Source organism: Poecilia reticulata, chromosome 11 (assembly GCF_904066995.2).
Source record: "Poecilia reticulata chromosome 11, P_reticulata-male-v2, whole genome shotgun sequence".
NCBI classification, from domain to species: domain Eukaryota; kingdom Metazoa; phylum Chordata; class Actinopteri; order Cyprinodontiformes; family Poeciliidae; genus Poecilia; species Poecilia reticulata.
Window position 1 is genome coordinate 30099023 of NC_088840.1, and position 23354 is coordinate 30122376.

The 23354-nt window shown below is 49.3% G+C and overlaps 1 protein-coding gene and 1 long non-coding RNA gene across 5 annotated transcripts; one reads left to right on the forward strand and one right to left on the reverse strand.

The window, feature by feature from the left end:
• Positions 1–5405: 5405 nt before the first annotated feature.
• On the reverse strand, positions 5406–23265 carry anxa14 (annexin A14). Of its 3 annotated transcripts, XM_008423059.3 has the most exons (12): positions 21879–23067; positions 21717–21813; positions 21553–21641; positions 16774–16887; positions 16613–16703; positions 16453–16532; positions 15307–15345; positions 15135–15225; positions 14975–15070; positions 14840–14895; positions 5716–5823; positions 5406–5634 (listed from the first exon to the last, which is right to left on the reverse strand). In XM_008423059.3, exons 1-12 carry the CDS (start codon positions 21897–21899, stop codon positions 5575–5577), a joined length of 942 nt encoding a protein of 313 aa, XP_008421281.1. In that variant the 5' UTR covers positions 21900–23067; the 3' UTR covers positions 5406–5574. The 3 variants fall into 3 exon arrangements, with proteins under 3 accessions (XP_008421281.1, XP_081468469.1, XP_017162825.1); XM_081612343.1 differs by having other exon boundaries at positions 21553–21813; positions 21879–23265; XM_017307336.2 differs by lacking the exon at positions 16774–16887 and having other exon boundaries at positions 21879–23068.
• Positions 13856–21597, forward strand: LOC103473102 (uncharacterized). 2 transcript variants are annotated; one of them, XR_534973.2, is made up of 3 exons: positions 13856–13899; positions 20033–20143; positions 21475–21597. It is a non-coding gene; the product is annotated as an uncharacterized LOC103473102 (long non-coding RNA). The 2 variants fall into 2 exon arrangements; XR_014089674.1 differs by lacking the exon at positions 13856–13899 and adding an exon at positions 14023–14163.
• Positions 23266–23354: the final 89 nt, after the last annotated feature.

Consider the following 23354-nt stretch of genomic DNA (forward strand, 5'->3'; position numbering starts at 1 on the left):
GAACAAGCAGGAACCATGAAAGGGCTGCGTACCATTTAGGTTATATTCCCATCAGTCCTGTTTAATCCGCTTTAACTCCAGTCCGTCTGCCTACAAGGTTCTGACAACAGTTTCAAACTGAGACATTTATCATTTATAAATTAATGAATGACATTGTGAAAATATGACTTTGAAACATGAACCCAATTTTGTTTTCTTTTTTGACAAGCTAAATGACTCGATTCATTTTCGACTAACTTTACAAACGGTGCCAAAGAGTGAAAACAATTAATCATTCAGAGACCCTACTACATTTCATTATAACTAATGCCTTTTTAAATTTGTCATATAGTTTTTGAAACTTAAACACAATTAAAGATCAAAATGCTATTTTGTTTTTCATCTGAGCTACAAGTCAGATTAGCAGTGAATGCAAATCTCTCCATATTTCTCATGTTGCATCATTTTATCAGTAAAAGCCACATTTATTCTGTGGTTTTGTTATTTTATCTAAATGCTACAACTTGTATTATTTATTGAATGTATGTGTTGGTAGATTATGAGTTATTTCTAACCATCAGTTTTCTGTCGGTGAATTTAGTTGACCTTTGACCTGCAACAGGAACAGTTATGTTTTCTGTAAAACGGGAATTTTTCTTCTGCGGTGAAGTTAAATATTGAAGTGAGTTTGTGAAAATCCGAGCAAACATTTAACTGGCGTTTCAGCAGGAAGCAGCAGGAGCTGCTGAGACCCACCATGAGCTAAACGAGGTAAACACAGACCCATCAGGTAGGGGCGGGGCCACACCTGGACAGGTGAGCGACCGTCAGCGGTGACAGGATGCATCGCTGCTCAGAGGTCTGTTGGAACGCTGTCGCCCCCTGCTGGCAGAGCTGCAACACTGACAGGAGGTTGAGTCTCCGGCCCAGTTTCCTTCTGCAGTTCCAGTCTAATTCACTCCTGTTAGCATAATATTTCAATTAAGAAGTGACATCACAGCAACAGCTGGTCACGAACAAGCATGTGGCATCAGTGGGAAGGACCAGACCTCCAGGGGAACCAGGACACAGAACCTCATTCTGGGTTTCATGAGGAATAATAATAATGTTAGTGAGTGACTTCCTGGAGACTCTGAACGGATGTAGAACAGAACATCAATCTCTGAGCTTATTCTGGTGGTTCTGGTGGTACCAGATGATACCAGAACCACCAAGCTGGGATTCAGAACCAACACATCACTCATGGGGTCTCTGACCTTCATTCATAACGGATCAACTGATAACAATAATCAGTGATAATCACAGTTCAGGTAGTTTCTGATTCTGTCATATTTGCTGATTTTTGGTCCTGAAAGTTTCCCTTCAGCTGAACCTCAGCACCGGCCCATATTCTACAGAACCGGACATTTATTCTGTGTGTGTTTGCTAATATTAACAGAGTGTATGTCTCCAGCTGCAGACCATATTTAATACCCGGTTATATTTTAGACCCAGTAGCTGATTGACGTTTTGAGGAAGTTCATGGTTTTCAGTTTTCCAGGCGGTCAATGATCCACCTGAAGGGGGGAATCACCTCTTTCACCTTCAGGCGCCGTCATGCAAACATCATGCCGGATTAGCACAGGATAAAAATTAAACTCTTTCTCGATATCACAAGGAGGGGCGAGTATTTTCAGAAACTATAAACTGATTGAAATGTGTTGCTGACTGAGTTTTATGGAGAAACTCAAGATGAATGCGTTTCTGTTGAATGGTTTGATCGGTCAATGATCTCCTGAACTCTAATTTTACCGTCAGCATGCAGAGGTGGAGGCCCAGTTTCAAACAGCTTCCTGGTTCCACATCTCCTCCCTCTGAGATCACATCGTATAAGAGCAGAGGTTCCTCTCTTCGTCTCAGTCAGGTCCCACCGAAGCGTTCAGGTAAACTTCTCCGGGTTTTGGCACCATGAAGACTCTGGTCGTCTTCTGTCTGCTTCTGCAGGTATCGTTCACCGTCCTGATCAATGCAGACGCTTTCCTTCTTAGCCAGGGAGTTTCCACTTGGTTTGGATGCATTTTCTTTTCAGGAATTAATTCATCAATTAAAATCCGTATTTTTTGTAATCAGGTAATCTTTGTTTGCCAATGTGAAATATTTCATCGTAACAACAGAACCAGCGTGTGAGAAGGGGGTAAATACCTTTTCACTGCACTCTCCATGCCAATGTTGTATTATACGTGGGAGCAAATGTTGACAACAGAGCCTTGAGGATCTGCTCAGAGCAGGAATCTGACATAATCTGACATAATCTGGCTGGTCCTCAGCTGTTTTTCATTTCACCGGATGGCTTTAACAATGTTCCAGAACTCAGCCAGGTGAGTTTCAGACTGACCAGTCCTTCACACAGCCTGATCCGCTGATCTGAAACCAAACATTCACCTGACTCTGTCAGAGAACCGCGTCAGGTCCAGACAGGTTGAGGGACAGTTGGCTTGTCTGTGACTCCTCTTCTATAATTATTATTTTATTAATATTTATTATCTTCAAACAAAACAATAAAAAAGTTTCTTACTTCCTCATTGAGTCAAGTATTGCTCCGGTTCAGTCGAGTATTTATCTGTTTTGAATAACTAACACCTAGACTAGTTTCCTTACCGAATCATATCAGAAGAAAGCAAAACAGAAGCTTTAAACTTCTCAGGTTCTTGCCAGACATTGTAGTCCGTTTCCCGACGGAGGACAAGTCGGATCTTCTTTAGTATCTTGGCAAAGTGGAGCCCATCTGATAACTTGGGCTTTGGTGCATTCGTTTGAACAGGAGATGTCGGAATCTGCTGGAGTGTCTCCAGGAAATGTTTCCAACATGTTTGAATTTTAGCTTTGATGGCAGCTCAGCCCATTAAAGGTGTCAGCTGGACTCAGTGGTGACCACTACGAGGAAGTCAGCCGACCTTCAAACACTCCAGAACCTTCAGCAGCACCAACTGAGGGGTCTAGCTGACGGATACATTTGGGGCTTCATGTTTACCTTTTCTTTCTAAATTACTAACATCTGAGTATTCTGCTAGATCAACATCTATGTGACATTCACTGACTTCTAACACTGATCAAACCAATTCTCTGTGCAGGTGTACCCAACATCTGGAGCAGCAACTACACCAAGAACTTTATCAACAACCACATCCGCCGTTTTGCCAACAACCCCATCGGTCTCTTCGACAACAACCCCATCCGCCGTTTCGCCAACAACACCATCCGCCTCTTCGCCAACAACCCCATCCGTCTCTTCGACAACAGCCCCATCCTCCTCTTCGCCAACAACCCCATCCGCCTCTTTGACAACAACCCCATTTGCCTCTTCGACAACAACCCCATCCTCCTCTTTGACAACAACCCCATCCGCCTCTTTGACAACAACCCCATTTGCCTCTTTGACAACAACCCCATCCGCCTCTTTGACAACAACCCCATTTGCCTCTTCGACAACAACCCCATCCTCCTCTTCGCCAACAACCCCATCCGCCTCTTTGACAACAACCCCATCCGCCTCTTCGCCAACAACCCCATCCGCCTCTTTGACAACAACCCCATCCTCCTCTTCGCCAACAACCCCATCCGCCTCTTTGACAACAACCCCATCCGCCTCTTTGACAACAACCCCATTTGCCTCTTCGACAACAACCCCATCCGCCGTTTCGCCAACAACCCCATCGGTCTCTTCGCCAACAACCCCATCCGCCTCTTCGCCAACACCATCCGCCATTTCGCCTACAACCCCATCCGCCTCTTCGACAACAACCCCGTCCGCCTCTTCGCCAACAACCCCATCCTCCTCTTTGCCAACAACCCCATCCGCCTCTTCGACAACAACCCCGTCCGCCTCTTCACCAACAACCCCATCCTCCTCTTCGACAACAACCCCGTCCGCCTCTTCGCCAACAACCCCATCCGCCTCTTCACCAACAACCCCATCCTCCTCTTCACCAACAACCCCATTTGCCTCTTCGAAAACAACCCCATCCGTCTCTTCGACAACAACCCCATCCTCCTCTTCACCAACAACCCCATCCGCCTCTTCACCAACAACCCCATCCTCCTCTCCGCCAACAACCCCATCCGCCTCTTCACCAACAACCCCATCCTCCTCTTCACCAACAACCCCATCCGTCTCTTCGACAACAACCCCATCCTCCTCTTCGACAACAACCCCATCCGTCTCTTCGACAACAACCCCATCCTCCTCTTCACCAACAACCCCATCCGCCTCTTCACCAACAACCCCATCCTCCTCTCCGCCAACAACCCCATCCTCCTCTTCGCCAACAACCCCATCCTCCTCTTCGACAACAACCCCATCCTCCTCTTCACCAACAACCCCATCCGCCTCTTCACCAACAACCCCATCCTCCTTTCCGCCAACAACCCCATCCTCCTCTTCGCCAACAACCCCATCCTCCTCTTCGACAACAACCCCATCCGTCTCTTCGCCTACAACCCCATCCGTCTCTTCGCCTACAACCCCATCCGTCTCTTCGCCTACAACCCCATCCGTCTCTTCGCCTACAACCCCATCCGTCTCTTCACCAACAACCCCATCCTCCTCTCCGCCAACAACCCCATCCTCCTCTTCGCCAACAACCCCATCCTCCTCTTCGCCAACAACCCCATCCGTCTCTTCGCCTACAACCCCATCCGTCTCTTCGCCTACAACCCCATCCGTCTCTTCGCCTACAACCCCATCCGTCTCTTCACCAACAACCCCATCCGTCTCTTCACCAACAACCCCATCCTCCTCTTCACCAACAACCCCATTCGTCTCTTCACCAACAACCCCATCCTCCTCTTCGCCAACAACCCCATCCTCCTCTTCGCCAACAACCCCATCCTCCTCTTCGCCAACAACCCCATCCTCCTCTTCGCCAACAACCCCATCCTCCTCTTCGCCAACAACCCCATCCTCCTCTTCGCCAACAACCCCATCCTCCTCTTCGCCAACAACCCCATCCTCCTCTTCGCCAACAACCCCATCCTCCTCTTCGCCTACAACCCCTTCCATGCCTTCGCCATCATCCAGCTCAGCCACCATAACTCCCACCACCAGAACCACCAGCAGACCGAGTGGATGTTGTGGCTTCAGAGCTCCTTTGCTGCTTTCTGCAGCTCCTCCCCTGCTCTACTTGTTCTTCCTTTGAACCTCAAAACTCATCAAAACAAATTTCCTGGAAAGTCAGAAGTACTGTAGAACCACAGATATGATTTGTTTTTTATCTTCTAAGGGGGCTTTTGGCTAGAATAATAATTTAAAATTAGATTTTTATCATTCTGAATTGATTGATGAGAGTATTTCTGTCAGCTTGTGTTTTAGGGTACATGCTCACATATTAATGCTTGTTCTTATGGTTCTGCTCAGTTTTGAGTAAATAAAAGAAGCTGCCAGTTCTCTGTTTGTTTGCATGTTTAAGTTTTAATGAGTTCTGCCTTCATGTTACACATTAAAACAAAGAACCAAACTGTTCCAGCTGCACAAAGTGGTAAAAGTTAATAAGTTACAGATGAAAGTCAGAAACGTCATTAATATGAAGAGAAGATGTGAAACATGAGAGGCGGTCCAGTTTAGTCTTCAGACCGACAGACGGCCTGCAGAGCCAGCAGCTGCTCCCCTTTAAAATGTTTCTGAGGGACAATCAGAGAACAATCAGGTCAATAAAGGTTGCAGGTGATGCAGCACAGGTGATGCAGCGACACGAGTCCAACCTGCAGAGTGGAGTAGAGAGACGATCCGCTGAGCCTGAGGAACGCCGCGCGGATTCGCAGCAGGTCCTCCTCGCTGTGGGAAACCATGATGCCCTGAACCAGCGACGTCTGCAGAGGGAAAACCGTCAGGGATCCATCCGGACAGCAACCTGACTGACTGCAGCACCTGACTGACTGCAGCACCTGACTGACTGCAGCACCTGACTGACTGCAGCACCTGACTGACTGCAGCAACTTGACTGACTGCAGCACCTGACTGACTGCAGCAACATGACTGCAGCAACCTGACTGACTGCAGCAACCTGACTGACTGCAGCAACATGACTGACTGCAGCAACATGACTGACTGCAGCAACATGACTGACTGCAGCAACCTGACCTACTGCAGCAACATGACTGACTGCAGCACCTGACTGACTGCAGCAACCTGACCTACTGCAGCAACATGACTGACTGCAGCAACATGACTGACTGCAGCACCTGACTGACTGCAGCACCTGACTGACTGCAGCAACATGACTGCAGCAACCTGACTGACTGCAGCACCATGACTGACTGCAGCACCTGACTGACTGCAGCAACATGACTGCAGCAACATGACTGACTGCAGCAACATGACTGACTGCAGCAACATGACTGACTGCAGCACCTGACTGACTGCAGCACCTGACTGACTGCAGCAACATGACTGCAGCAACATGACTGACTGCAGCACCTGACTGACTGCAGCAACATGACTGCAGCAACCTGACTGACTGCAGCACCTGACTGACTGCAGCAACATGACTGACTGCAGCACCTGACTGACTGCAGCAACATGACTGCAGCAACATGACTGACTGCAGCAACATGACTGACTGCAGCAACATGACTGACTGCAGCACCTGACTGACTGCAGCACCTGACTGACTGCAGCAACATGACTGCAGCAACATGACTGACTGCAGCACCTGACTGACTGCAGCAACATGACTGCAGCAACCTGACTGACTGCAGCACCTGACTGACTGCAGCAACATGACTGACTGCAGCACCTGACTGACTGCAGCACCTGACTGACTGCAGCACCTGACTGACTGCAGCAACATGACTGACTGCAGCAACCTGACTGACTGCAGCACCTGACTGACTGCAGCACCTGACTGACTGCAGCACCTGACTGACTGCAGCACCTGACTGACTGCAGCAACCTGACCTACTGCAGCAACATGACTGACTGCAGCAACCTGACTGACTGCAGCACCTGACTGACTACAGCAACCTGACCTACTGCAGCACCTGACTGACTGCAGCAACCTGACTGACTGCAGCACCTGACTGACTGCAGCACCTGACTGACTGCAGCACCTGACTGACTGCAGCAACATGACTGACTGCAGCAACCTGACCTACTGCAGCAACATGACTGACTGCAGCAACCTGACTGACTGCAGCACCTGACTGACTACAGCAACCTGACCTACTGCAGCACCTGACTGACTGCAGCAACATGACTGACTGCAGCAACCTGACCTACTGCAGCAACCTGACTGACTGCAGCACCTGACTGACTGCAGCAACCTGACTGACTGCAGCAACCTGACCTACTGCAGCAACATGACTGACTGCAGCACCTGACTGACTGCAGCAACATGACTGACTGCAGCAACCTGACCTACTGCAGCAACCTGACTGACTGCAGCACCTGACTGACTGCAGCAACCTGACTGACTGCAGCAACCTGACCTACTGCAGCAACATGACTGACTGCAGCACCTGACTGACTGCAGCACCATGACTGACTGCAGCACCTGACTGACTGCAGCAACCTGACTGACTGCAGCACCTGACTGACTGCAGCAACCTGACTGACTGCAGCAACCTGACCTACTGCAGCAACATGACTGACTGCAGCACCTGACTGACTGCAGCAACATGACTGCAGCACCATGACTGACTGCAGCACCTGACTGACTGCAGCAACCTGACCGACTGCAGCAACCTGACTGACTGCAGCACCTGACTGACTGCAGCAACCTGACCGACTGCAGCAACCTTACTGACTGCAGCACCTGACTGACTGCAGCAACATGACTGACTGCAGCAACATAACCTACTGCAGCAACCTGACTGACTGCAGCAACATGACCTACTGCAGCAACCTGACTGACTGCAGCACCTGACTGACTGCAGCAACATGACTGACTGCAGCAACATGACTGACTGCAGCAACATGACCTACTGCAGCAACATGACTGACTGCAGCAACATGACCTACTGCAGCAACCTGACTGACTGCAGCACCTGACTGACTGCAGCAACATGACTGCAGCAACCTGACTGACTGCAGCACCTGACTGACTGCAGCAACCTGACTGACTGCAGCAACCTGACTGACTGCAGCAACCTGACCTACTGCAGCAACATGACTGACTGCAGCAACATGACTGACTGCAGCAACATGACCTACTGCAGCAACCTGACTGACTGCAGCAACCTGACTGACTGCAGCACCTGACTGACAGCAGCAACATGACTGCAGCAACCTGACTGACTGCAGCACCTGACTGACTGCAGCAACCTGACCTACTGCAGCAACATGACTGACTGCAGCAACATGACTGACTGCAGCACCTGACTGACTGCAGCACCTGACTGACTGCAGCAACATGACTGACTGCAGCAACCTGACTGACTGCAGCACCTGACTGACTGCAGCACCTGACTGACTGCAGCACCTGACTGACTGCAGCAACATGACTGACTGCAGCAACCTGACCTACTGCAGCAACATGACTGACTGCAGCAACCTGACTGACTGCAGCACCTGACTGACTACAGCAACCTGACCTACTGCAGCACCTGACTGACTGCAGCAACCTGACTGACTGCAGCACCTGACTGACTGCAGCACCTGACTGACTGCAGCACCTGACTGACTGCAGCAACATGACTGACTGCAGCAACCTGACCTACTGCAGCAACATGACTGACTGCAGCAACCTGACTGACTGCAGCACCTGACTGACTACAGCAACCTGACCTACTGCAGCACCTGACTGACTGCAGCAACATGACTGACTGCAGCAACCTGACCTACTGCAGCAACCTGACTGACTGCAGCAACATGACTGACTGCAGCAACCTGACCTACTGCAGCAACATGACTGACTGCAGCAACCTGACTGACTGCAGCACCTGACTGACTACAGCAACCTGACCTACTGCAGCACCTGACTGACTGCAGCAACATGACTGACTGCAGCACCTGACTGACTGCAGCAACCTGACTGACTGCAGCAACCTGACCTACTGCAGCAACATGACTGACTGCAGCACCTGACTGACTGCAGCAACATGACTGACTGCAGCAACCTGACCTACTGCAGCAACCTGACTGACTGCAGCACCTGACTGACTGCAGCAACCTGACTGACTGCAGCAACCTGACCTACTGCAGCAACATGACTGACTGCAGCACCTGACTGACTGCAGCACCATGACTGACTGCAGCACCTGACTGACTGCAGCAACCTGACTGACTGCAGCACCTGACTGACTGCAGCAACCTGACTGACTGCAGCAACCTGACCTACTGCAGCAACATGACTGACTGCAGCACCTGACTGACTGCAGCAACATGACTGCAGCACCATGACTGACTGCAGCACCTGACTGACTGCAGCAACCTGACCGACTGCAGCAACCTGACTGACTGCAGCACCTGACTGACTGCAGCAACCTGACCGACTGCAGCAACCTGACTGACTGCAGCACCTGACTGACTGCAGCAACATGACTGACTGCAGCAACATGACTGACTGCAGCAACATGACCTACTGCAGCAACCTGACTGACTGCAGCAACATGACCTACTGCAGCAACCTGACTGACTGCAGCACCTGACTGACTGCAGCAACATGACTGACTGCAGCAACATGACTGACTGCAGCAACATGACCTACTGCAGCAACATGACTGACTGCAGCAACATGACCTACTGCAGCAACCTGACTGACTGCAGCACCTGACTGACTGCAGCAACATGACTGCAGCAACCTGACTGACTGCAGCACCTGACTGACTGCAGCAACCTGACTGACTGCAGCAACATGACTGACTGCAGCAACATGACCTACTGCAGCAACCTGACTGACTGCAGCAACCTGACTGACTGCAGCAACCTGACCTACTGCAGCAACATGACTGACTGCAGCAACATGACCTACTGCAGCAACCTGACTGACTGCAGCAACCTGACTGACTGCAGCACCTGACTGACAGCAGCAACATGACTGCAGCAACCTGACTGACTGCAGCAACCTGACCTACTGCAGCAACATGACTGACTGCAGCAACATGACTGACTGCAGCAACATGACTGCAGCAACCTGACTGACTGCAGCAACCTGACCTACTGCAGCACCTGACTGACTGCAGCACCTGACTGACTGCAGCAACATGACTGCAGCAACCTGACTGACTGCAGCAACATGACTGACTGCAGCAACATGACCTACTGCAGCAACCTGACTGACTGCAGCAACCTGACTGACTGCAGCAACCTGACCTACTGCAGCAACATGACTGACTGCAGCAACATGACCTACTGCAGCAACCTGACTGACTGCAGCAACCTGACTGACTGCAGCACCTGACTGACAGCAGCAACATGACTGCAGCAACCTGACTGACTGCAGCACCTGACTGACTGCAGCAACCTGACCTACTGCAGCAACATGACTGACTGCAGCAACATGACTGACTGCAGCAACCTGACCTACTGCAGCAACCTGACCTACTGCAGCAACATGACTGACTGCAGCAACATGACTGACTGCAGCAACATGACTGCAGCAACCTGACTGACTGCAGCAACCTGACCTACTGCAGCACCTGACTGACTGCAGCACCTGACTGACTGCAGCAACATGACTGCAGCAACCTGACTGACTGCAGCACCATGACTGACTGCAGCACCTGACTGACTGCAGCAACCTGACTGACTGCAGCAACCTGACCTACTGCAGCACCATGACTGACTGCAGCAACCTGACCTACTGCAGCAACCTGACTGACTGCAGCACCTGACTGACTGCAGCAACATGACCGACTGCAGCAACCTGACCGACTGCAGCACCTGACTGACTGCAGCAACCTGACCTACTGCAGCACCATGACTGACTGCAGCACCTGACTGACTGCAGCAACCTGACTGACTGCAGCAACCTGACCTACTGCAGCACCATGACTGACTGCAGCACCTGACTGACTGCAGCAACCTGACTGACTGCAGCAACCTGACCTACTGCAGCACCATGACTGACTGCAGCACCTGACTGACTGCAGCAACCTGACTGACTGCAGCACCTGACTGACTGCAGCAACCTGACTGACTGCAGCACCTGACTGACTGCAGCACCTGACTGACTGCAGCACCTGACTGACTGCAGCACCTGACTGACTGCAGCACCTGACTGACTGCAGCAACCTGACTGACTGCAGCAACCTGACCTACTGCAGCACCATGACTGACTGCAGCACCTGACTGACTGCAGCAACCTGACTGACTGCAGCACCTGACTGACTGCAGCAACCTGACCTACTGCAGCAACATGACTGACTGCAGCAACATGACTGACTGCAGCACCTGACTGACTGCAGCACCTGACTGACTGCAGCACCTGACCTACTGCAGCAACATGACTGACTGTAGCACCTGACTGACTGCAGCACCTGACTGACTGCAGCAACCTGACTGACTGCAGCAACCTGACCTACTGCAGCACCATGACTGACTGCAGCACCTGACTGACTGCAGCAACATGACTGACTGCAGCAACATGACTGACTGCAGCAACATGACTGACTGCAGCAACATGACTGACTGCAGCAACATGACGGACTGCAGCAACAACATGACTTACTGCAGCAACAACATGACTGACTGCAGCAACAACCTGACTGACTGCAGCAACAACATGACTGACTGCAGCAACAACATGACTTACTGCAGCAACAACATGACTGACTGCAGCAACATGACTGACTGCAGCAACAACATGACTTACTGCAGCAACAACATGACTGACTGCAGCAACAACCTGACTGACTGCAGCAACAACATGACTGACTGCAGCAACAACATGACTTACTGCAGCAACAACATGACTGACTGCAGCAACAACCTGACTGACTGCAGCAACAACATGACTGACTGCAGCAACAACCTGACTGACTGCAGCAACAACATGACTGACTGCAGCAACAACATGACTTACTGCAGCAACAACATGACTGACTGCAGCAACAACATGACTGACTGCAGCAACAACATGACTGACTGCAGCAACAACATGACTTACTGCAGCAACAACATGACTGACTGCAGCAACAACCTGACTGACTGCAGCAACAACATGACTGACTGCAGCAACAACATGACTTACTGCAGCAACAACATGACTGACTGCAGCAACAACATGACTGACTGCAGCAACAACATGACTTACTGCAGCAACAACATGACTGACTGCAGCAACAACCTGACTGACTGCAGCAACAACATGACTGACTGCAGCAACAACCTGACTGACTGCAGCAACAACATGACTGACTGCAGCAACAACATGACTTACTGCAGCAACAACATGACTGACTGCAGCAACAACCTGACTGACTGCAGCAACAACATGACTGACTGCAGCAACAACCTGACTGACTGCAGCAACAACATGACTGACTGCAGCAACATGACTGACTGCAGCAACCTGACCTACTGCAGCAACCTGACTGACTGCAGCAACATGACTGACTGAAGCTTCGTTCAGCCTCATTTTAGTTTAATAAAATGATGAATATGTTCATTCAAACCTGCAGCTGTCAGAGGGTGTACTTACTAAAATAAAAACGAATTAATTTTTAAACTGAATCCAGAAACATGAATTAAAGGGTTAATATTTTACCTGCAGTCCGCTTCATAATCATTGCAGCAGAAAGTCGCCTCACACACGTCAGGTTTTAATTTACAGAATTACTGAATCTTCATGGAGCATTTGGGTCCAGCTGCTGCAGCCACCCTGAAATATTCATGTTTCTAAAAATACTACTGCCAGCTGCTGGCCTCAAACCATCCGCCTGGTTTCTAGAGGTTCAGATGAATCAGCAGAATTAGTCCTGGTCACGTTACAGTACCGGACCGGGTCGTGACCCGACCCAGTCCCCGCAGAATCAGATCGATTCATCTACACATGTATCCAAGATGTTTTCTATAGATTTCGCTCGTTGTCAGCACTAAAACAAACACAGAAGAATCGCAGGTGTTGCATAAACTGGTAGTTTGTGGCGCCCCCTAGAGGCCCACACACACACTGCCACCATTTGAGGAGTTTAAACGTTTTAAATGCGCTGTGTGTGAATGATTTTTGTAAGCCCGTTTCCATGAAAATAAAAATAAAAGCCCAACAGAAAGTTATAAGTACGAGATTTAAAGTCATAATTTTGAGATTCAAAGTAATAATTTGGACTCTGAAAATCACATTTTGAGACTGAAAGAGAAAATTATGCACTTCATTGATTTTATGTAACTTAGCAGAGGCTACATGTAATTGATTAACTTTTTGCAGTACTGCACTGTATTTTTTACTTTTGCTGGAGTACTATTGTTATTATTAGCATCGCTATGATTTCTGAACACGTTTTCTACCTTCTGTCAACAGATTTTACTGATGGAAAAAAACACTTAACCACAAACACCAGAAACAGGCACACAGTGAGACATCCTGTTTGAACACCAGCTTTGTTGTTCTAATGTTATTTTCAGATTTTCCATCTGCTGACATGACTATATAAAATTATCACTGGGATGTTTTTGGCCTTGTTCAAACACATAAACACGACCTCCTGCAAATGTTGGTGTCATAAGATTATTTATTTATTTTTTTAGTTTTTCTTCTGCCTGAATGTATATTTTGTACACATGCTAGGTTTTAGTCTTTGAAATTCCAGAATTTGTACATTATTTTATATTTTTGCTTGACTGATTACACATTTTAAAAATATTTAATCAAGTGTTATGGTCAGTTTTTCAGCACTACCTACTTGTGTGAAAATATGTAGCAGGAGTGTTGCTCTTTCCTGAGTAAAATCTTTGGTACCTGGCCTTGGAGGACGTTACATGGGGTCTGCGCAGGCGCAAAGAAACGAGTAAGTTAAATGAAGAATATCGTTTTCAGTGGCCGGAACCGGTACCAGAGCGATTCAAATCGGAAAACGGGTTGCTAGTTCTGGTGGTCTAAGTGTTCGGGTGGTCTTTTGTAATACTTTGACCTCGTCGCTGTGCCGACATGTCGGACAGTGAACAGCCGGTCCGAGGCGCGGCTAGCTAACTCCGAGCCCCCAGCTGAGGACGTGTCCTCTGGGCGTCTTCTGGAACATTCATCGGCTCTAGATGAAGGCAGATGTTGGCAGGTTGGGCCACTAAATAGTAACTAATGGTAGTCCAGCTCCGCGCTGTTTAAATAGGGGATTTTGAGAGGGAAGAAATGCTAGTGACCACGGTAACAGCCTTACGCTTTTCGTGGGGCTAAGTGTTAGCTAAACATGCTAATGAAGTGGAAGAGAGAGAGGAGTCAAAGATTTTACTCCAGTCAGAGAATCACTACTTTAACTATTTTATCATCTAAGATATTACTCAAGTAAAAGTATAGAAGTATTTAGTAAAAAGGCTACTTAAGTACTAAATACTTTTACTATTTATAACGCCTGATTTAATATTTTACATTGATGTGATTGGACAGAAAGAGGTTTTGTGCAAATGTGATATTTTAAAGACTATAATGAACCAAATTAATACAAATAAATAGCGTAAATACAAAATAACATGAAGACAGAAGAAACATGGATTTTTCCAGTACAACTGATACACCAGATAATGTGTTAATATTTAACCTGTGCTTCCATATAAATGTTTGCTACATCTTCTTAAATGCTAAATGTTTCACAGGCTCAGAAAAAAGAAAATATTACAAAATCAAAGCTGGTGTACAGACAAGAGGTCTCACTTCAACATAAACTGTGGGTGCGTCTGTTTCACGTTGCCCTCATCGCCGGGCCTTGTGTGGGTGTTGACCAGTCATCGTCTCACCTTCATGGTGAGCAGTCTCTGGGCGAGGTAGACCTCTGGGTTCTGGATGCACTGAACTGTTCCAACACAAACACAGAACCGTGAGGAGCCAATCAGTCAGCCCAACAACCAGCAAACCTCTAACCTGGGACTCGCCTAAAACTCTCAGGCCGAGCCGGAAGTCTCCTGAGAAGCGTTTCTCCACCAGCTGACCCACCGTCTGCCCCGTCTCCAGCTCCAGCTCCATCAGCACTGCCAGACGTTCACAGTGAGCGTCTCAGCTCCACCTGCAGGCCGCAGCCGGTCACACACTCACCTTTATCCAGGTGATCCGAGTCTCTGGACGTCAGGATGTTGATCCAGGGTCCGGCTTCTGCTTTCTTCCCACTGAGAGATGCAGCGAGAGCCTGGGGGACGTAGCAGAGCAGAGCTGGAGCTCAGGCAGAGAGAGTGGAAATGATCTGGACTGCACGAGGAGCAGAAAATACCTGAACGTCTCTCCGGACTGAGCCTGCAGTAACGGCTTTCTGTTGGGACAAAATGGAGGACAAACGGCACGCTTCATCTTCCTGCTGGGACTAAACCAGTTTCATGCACATTATTCAGATTAATTCCAACTAAAGACGGGCCGTAAATGTCTTTGCACAAAAATCCAGAAAACATTTTGCTCTAAATTAACCAGAATCTTGGAGGGAATATGAAGAATTTCCTGCTTCTCACCTGCTTTTCTTTGTCTTCAGTGTTAAATAATATTCAGTAGGAATGCAAACTATTAAAAGACTTACAATTAATTGTTGATTAATGGTTTATTATATTAAAATTAGATAGATAAATGACATTTGCTTAAACCAGGGGTGTCCAAAGTGCGGCCTGCGGGCCATTTGCGGCCCTTGGGACAGTTCTGGATCATCACAGTTCAGGCAGCGGATGCAGATTTAAAAACAATGTTGAGATGAAGTTTTCACTGACACCAGGTAAGGTGCACAGCAAAGTATTCATCCAGGTTCTTGCTTTTAATTTAATTTCTTTTAATAGTTTAAAAAGATTATTTAAAAAACATCCAGTGACTTCACAGAAATGCAGGTCATTTAATTAATTGGTCCAATTAAAGCAAGAGAGTCAAACAAATCAAGGAGATGAAAAATAGTTTACGGTTTGCTGTTTTCTTAAATCTGGCAAACCTTTTTGTTGTTGTTTTAAATCTTAATTATTTCACTAACATGTTGATTGTTTAGGTTATTGTTTTTTTTTTAATCAGGTAAACAATAAAAAAAACAGTTTTTGCCATTGAAATGATGTTTTTCCCGCGGTCTGCAGGACCGTTTGGACACCGCTGGCCCACAGCGCGCCATCCAGCAGAGGGCGCCGCTGCTCATCTTTCAGCAGAAACAAAGATGGCGGCGCCGCCTCTGACCGGGTCAGAGATGGTTTATGCAGTCAGTATTTAATACAGCTGACACAAAATAACATTTAATTTTTTTTTTTTTTATTCTGCAAACTCTGGTCCTTTTTGGAGAGACGGTCGCCATGGAAACCCTGGATTTGGAGAAAATGGCTCCTTTACATTAACGTACTAATGGATGAGCAGGTTTCCTGTTTCCAGGCTAAAGTTAGAAAGACTTGAATACATTTACATTCAGCAGAGCCACAACCAGCCGGGCGAAGTCTCCACTGGTTTCTGCTTTCAGCTCCTTCTCCAGATCCTTGTTATACACTGAAACCAGAGAACCAGCATCAGAACCAGCATCAGAACCAAACCGGGCCTGATCCCAGCAGGAAGGCCCAGAGACTCACTCTGCCTGTAGACGGCAGCCACTTCCTGCAGCGTCTTCCTGGAGCGGGAACACAGGATCTCCAGCAGCGTTTCCTCATCGGTGCCCAGACCCTGCAGACGCACGGACCGGATGAGAACCCACACGGTGCGGGTGAACTCCCGACCGGACCCGGAGGCTCACCGCCATGGCCGCCTTCAGCCGCTGGGCCTCCAGCTGCTCCGGCAGCATCAGCAGCTGCAGCAGCAGCTCCTCCAGCTCCCCGGACAGAACCTTCTTCAGAGCGCCGCTCAGATCCTGCAGCAGCACAGAAACACCTGAAGGCCCTCAGCAGCTCCAGAACCAGGCCTCCAGAACCAGGCCTCTAGAACCAGGCCTCCAGAACCAGGCCTCCAGAACCAGACCTCTAGAACCAGGCCTCCAGAACCAGGCCTCTAGAACCAGGCCTCCAGAACCAGGCCTCCAGAACCAGGCCTCTAGAACCAGGCCTCCAGAACCAGGCCTCCAGAACCAGGCCTCTACAACCAGGCCTCCAGAACCAGGCCTCTAGAACCAGGCCTCTACAACCAGGCCTCCAGAACCAGGCCTCCAGAACCAGGCCTGTAGAACCAGGCCTCCAGAACCAGGCCTCCAGAACCAGGCCTCTAGAACCAGGCCTCCAGAACCAGGCCTCCAGAACCAGGCCTCTAGAACCAGGCCTCCAGAACCAGGCCTCCAGAACCAGGCCTCTAGAACCAGGCCTCCAGAACCAGGCCTGTAGAACCAGGCCTCTAGAACCAGGCCTCCAGAACCAGGCCTCTAGAACCAGGCCTCTAGAACCAGGCCTCTAGAACCAGGCCTCCAGAACCAGGCCTCTAGAACCAGGCCTCCAGAACCAGGCCTCCAGAACCAGGCCTGTAGAACCAAGCCTCCAGAACCAGGCCTCCAGAACCAGGCCTCCAGAACCAGGCCTCTAGAACCAGGCCTCCAGAACCAGGCCTGTAGAACCAGGCCTCCAGAACCAGGCCTCTAGAACCAGGCCTCCAGAACCAGGCCTGTAGAACCAAGCCTCCAGAACCAGGCCTCCAGAACCAGGCCTCCAGAACCAGGCCTGTAGAACCAAGCCTCCAGAACCAGGCCTCCAGAACCAGGCCTCCAGAACCAGGCCTGTAGAACCAAGCCTCCAGAACCAGGCCTCCAGAACCAGGCCTCCAGAACCAGGCCTCTAGAACCAGGCCTCCAGAACCAGGCCTCTAGAACCAGGCCTCCAGAACCAGGCCTCCAGAACCAGGCCTCTAGAACCAGGCCTCCAGAACCAGGCCTCCAGAACCAGGCCTCTAGAACCAGGCCTCCAGAACCAGGCCTCCAGAACCAGGCCTGTAGAACCAAGCCTCCAGAACCAGGCCTCTAGAACCAGGCCTCTAGAACCAGGCCTCCAGAACCAGGCCTCTAGAACCAGGCCTCTAGAAACAGGCCTCTAGAACCAGGCCTCTAGAACCAGGCCTCCAGAACCAGGCCTGTAGAACCAAGCCTCCAGAACCAGGCCTCCAGAACCAGGCCTCCAGAAGCAGGCCTCTAGAACCAGGCCTCCAGAACCAAGCCTCTAGAACCAGGCCTCCAGAACCAGGCCTCCAGAACCAGGCCTGTAGAACCAAGCCTCCAGAACCAGGCCTCTAGAACCAGGCCTCTAGAACCAGGCCTCCAGAACCAGGCCTCTAGAACCAGGCCTCCAGAACCAGGCCTCCAGAACCAGGCCTCCAGAACCAGGCTTCTAGAACCAGGCCTGTAGAACCAGGCCTCCAGAACCAGGCCTCCAGAACCAGGCCTCCAGAACCAGGCCTCCAGAACCAGGCCTCCAGAACCAGGCCTCTAGAACCAGGCCTCCAGAACCAGGCCTCTAGAACCAGGCCTCCAGAACCAGGCCTCCAGAACCAGGCCTGTAGAACCAGGCCTCCAGAACCAGGCCTCCAGAACCAGGCCTCTAGAACCAGGCCTCCAGAACCAGGCCTCCAGAACCAGGCCTCCAGAACCAGGCCTCTAGAACCAGGCCTCCAGAACCAGGCCTCCAGAACCAGGCCTCTAGAACCAGGCCTCCAGAACCAGGCCTCCAGAACCAGGCCTGTAGAACCAGGCCTCCAGAACCAGGCCTCTAGAACCAGGCCTCTAGAACCAGGCCTCCAGAACCAGGCCTCTAGAACCAGGCCTCTAGAACCAGGCCTCTAGAACCAGGCCTCTAGAACCAGGCCTCTAGAACCAGGCCTCCAGAACCAGGCCTCTAGAACCAGGCCTCCAGAACCAGGCCTCCAGAACCAGGCCTCCAGAACCAGGCCTCTAGAACCAGGCCTCTAGAACCAGGCCTCCAGAACCAGACCTCTAGAACCAGGCCTCCAGAACTAGGCCTCCAGAACCAGGCCTCCAGAACCAGGCTTCTAGAACCAGGCCTGTAGAACCAGGCCTCCAGAACCAGGCCTCCAGAACCAGGCCTCCAGAACCAGGCCTCCAGAACCAGGCCTCCAGAACCAGGCCTCTAGAACCAGGCCTCCAGAACCAGGCCTCTAGAACCAGGCCTCCAGAACCAGGCCTCCAGAACCAGGCCTCCAGAACCAGGCCTCCAGAACCAGGCCTCCAGAACCAGGCCTCTAGAACCAGGCCTCCAGAACCAGGCCTCCAGAACCAGGCCTCCAGAACCAGGCCTCTAGAACCAGGCCTCTAGAACCAGGCCTCCAGAACCAGGCCTCCAGAACCAGGCCTCTAGAACCAGGCCTCCAGAACCAGGCCTCCAGAACCAGGCCTCCAGAACCAGGCCTGTAGAACCAGGCCTGTAGAACCAGGCCTGTAGAACCAGGCCTCCAGAACCAGGCCTCCAGAACCAGGCCTCTAGAACCAGGCCTCCAGAACCAGGCCTCCAGAACCAGGCCTCTAGAACCAGGCCTCCAGAACCAGGCCTCCAGAACCAGGCCTCCAGAACCAGGCCTGTAGAACCAGGCCTGTAGAACCAGGCCTGTAGAACCAGGCCTCCAGAACCAGGCCTCCAGAACCAGGCCTCTAGAACCAGGCCTCCAGAACCAGGCCTCCAGAACCAGGCCCGGGTTCTGGCTCACCAAAGGGTCAGAAGGTCGTTCTCCAGAGAGGAAGGTTTGTTCCAGGGCAGTTAAAACATTTAAATGAATGAAAAAAATCAGCAATAAAAATAAATTACAGAAAGAAATAAAAAAATCTAATAAATAAAAATATTAAATATTATTTCCATGTAAATATAAACAGTAAAATAATAAAAAGGTTAATGTAAGTTAAAAAATGTAATTAAAACATTTCTTAACTAAAATACCAAAATGAAAACATTAAAAAATATCATTTTAATTGTGTATAAGATGAGCCTAAATGAAGCATCTGCAGGATTTGTCATTTTTTAATTGATTTAGAATGATCAGAGTGAAAAACTGATTTCCATTTTATCCCGTAGGACTCTGTGTTTCTGCAGAGCTCCTGTCCTCAGCTTTAGCGCTGCAGGAGACATCAGGACGGACGTGAGGACAGAGGACCAGCTGGCGCTCGGCTCCTTCTGCAAACACAGGTGTGTTCACGCATGTTTGGTCAGCAAACACAAAGTTCAGGGATCAAAGAGCAGCAGCGACCCGGAGAGACATGTTGAGCAACAGGGAGGCTCCATCATTCATTCATTCATTCATTCATTCATTCATTCACGCCTCTTCCTGGGCGTCGCACCGTGTGTGTTTTAACACTGTGATATGGTTAATATTTTCACTTTTCATGCAGTTTGGCTCTAAAACTTGAATCCTCTCTTTGTTCCACTAATCTGAGCGCTCAGTGGAACTGATGCATTTATCAATGTAACTCCTCATGTATGGAACACAGAGAAGGCCAAAAATGTGTGAAATTTCATGTCTTTTATCCATCCATCCATCCATCCATCCATTTTCTTGCACCCTTTTTCCCTCAGTGGGGTCGGGAGGGTTGCTGGTGCCCATCTCCAGCCAACGTTTCGGGCGAGAGGCGGGGTACACCCTGGACAGGTCGCCAGTCTGTCGCAGGGCAACACAGAGACACACAGGACACACAACCATGCACACACACACTCACACCTAGGGGCAATTTGGAGAGGCCAATTAACCTGACAGTCATGTTTTTGGACTGTGGGAGGAAACCGGAGTACCTGGAGAAAACCCACCATGCACAGGGAGAACATGGAGACTCCATGCAGAAAGACCCCAGGCCGGGAATCGAACCCAGAACCTTCTTGCTGCAAGGCAACAGCTCTACCAACTGCGCCACTGTGCAGCCCCATGTCTTTTATATGTAAAATATGTTCCCAGCACACAGGCAACTGCAAACTGCCGTTTCATCCAATCAGCATCCAGTCCTTGGATGAGAAAGAACCAATCACAAGCAGCGATTCAAAATACTCCAGGAAGTGACAGAAATAAAAGAAGACATAATAAACTTAGACCTGTCATGGAAACGCAGTCAGCTGGACGATAAACTGTCCCAGAAGTTATTAAGATAATATTGAGACCATTTTCCAGTAACGTAACGGAAACGGGATAATAATGCAAGAACACGTTCTCAAAGATCAGCAAACTATGAAGAGCATTTAAACTGAAACCAAAAACACTTTAAATATTCAGAATTAATAAACAAAACAGCAGAAATAAGAAATAAAATGAATTATTAGTGTCTGTAAACAAAATTATCCTTAAAAAATGGTGATTTCAGACCAAAGAACCAGACTGAAAACTTTAATCTTCCAGGTTTTGGTAGGAAGAGAAAAAAGAGAAATCGATAAATCAAGCAAATGGAAATTATTGATCTTGTTTTAATTTATCATGTGATTAACTGATCTATTCAAGTTAAGCAGAATAAATACGTTTACTTTGTGAATTTCAGGGAACATTCCTGCATTTCTCTCGCCGCTCTGCGATGTGATGCTCGGTTTACTTCCTGCTCCACTTCCTGTCTGCGTACCTGCTTGGTTTCGTCCTGGAAGCTCTGGGCGACGGCTCGTCTCTGGGCGTTGCTGCGGTTGGTCAGGATCCTCACCAGCGCCGCCGCGTCTGAACAAAGTCCACAAACATCAGCCTCCCGGTTCGGAGCGGGTCGGGGGAACGTCGCTCCGACCCGCCCCGTACCTTTCCTCTCCAGCGCCGCCTGGATGTCCGCCGCGTCTCGGTCCGGGTGGAAGTTGGGGAAGGGTCGGATGGTGCCGAGCGTCCCCCACCACATGTCCTGAGGAGACACACAGCTTAACGTCGTCCTACGTCGGGTCAGAGGCGGGTTCTGGTGTTACTCACTGAGGAGAAGTTTTCATCCATGGCTCAGCTTGAACAGAACCAGAACCAGCAGCAGAACCTTTAATTCTCGAAGCCTCAGCTCCTGTCCTCAGTGTGTCCTCCCACCTGAAACTGGACGTCTTTCTGCCGTCCGGGATCCGAGACACACCTGCTGCAGGAACTCCTGACCAATCCCAGCTCAGCTTTCTGTGAGCGTCAGCAGCTGATTGGTCCGTGAGCGGACTCCCGGCTGGAAAACGATCCGCTCCGGGATGAACAGGAATCCTGACGGGCCGGTTCTGAGCAGGAAGTGATGCTGCCGTTAGCTGCAGATGTCCTGGATAACGAAGGACCTGATTGGGAGCCGTCCGCCCTCATGCTGCTCGTGTCTCAGCAGGTCAAACATTCACAGCCTCCATGTTTCCCCATTCAGACCTAAAACCTGCAGCAGAGCAACACGATCCGCTGTTTTCACTGCAAACAGCCGAGCCGCTGCAGCTTTCCGCTTTCAAACAGCTTGCAGCTCAACTCGGAGGAAACTCGACATGGTGACCACTTTGTTTCATCAGGCTCCTTCTGCAGAGCCCAGGACTTACAGGCTTGTCTCCCATGTTACCTTCCGGATCTTGGTTATTTTTAAAACCTTGCAGGTTCCTGAAAAGTGCAGATTTCTTTTCTGAAGCTTCCAGGTTTCTCCTCTTGAACTTCCAGCAGGTGAACGCGACCCAGACCAGATTTTTTGGCCATGTTCCAATTTTTCACGGCTGTCTGGACAGCCCAATTCTTTCCTACGGAGGTATTTTTGGGGCAAAATTATTTGTACATTGTAGCTCTGAAGTTGAAGTCCTATAGGAATTTTGTAATTTAGATTTTTTTCAGTCTTTCACAAATGCAAAGCAACAGTTTCAGTTTGAGTCACACTTTAAAAAAAATCTTACACTTCCAGTTTTGCACCAAATGATCCAAAGCAAATGGTGCCAAACAAATGTGCATGCCGGTGTGGGAGAAAATAATGTGAACATTTCTTTATCACTCACAGGAATAAAGTAAAATGTTTAGTTTGGATGTAAATATTTAGCTTGCAGCTAAATGATCAGTTTGAAATGTTTGCTAGTTAAATATGTAATTGATATGTTAAATATTTATCTCAACTATATTTTTAGCTTGTTGGCTGTTTAGTTTAGCTAAATATTTTTGTTTGTGAATGAGTAACAGTGGAACACTTTCACTTTTAACAGGCTAAACTGTACAAACGTCTCCCCAGAGTTTAAAGGCTCAGGCTCAGATGTGCAGGAGGATTTTTATTAGTTACTGTTGTTAATCCATTAGTTTTAATAGAAAGCCTTTTGAGTCTCATGTCCTCTTAAAGTGACAAGTTTGCAATTTATTTTGTGACTCAAACAAAAAATGGGGGCTCGTCCGGGATATTTTAACCTAAATGCAGACTGTTAACCCGTCATGCTTTTTCAAGTAAGATTTTCCAGGAAGTCAGTCAGA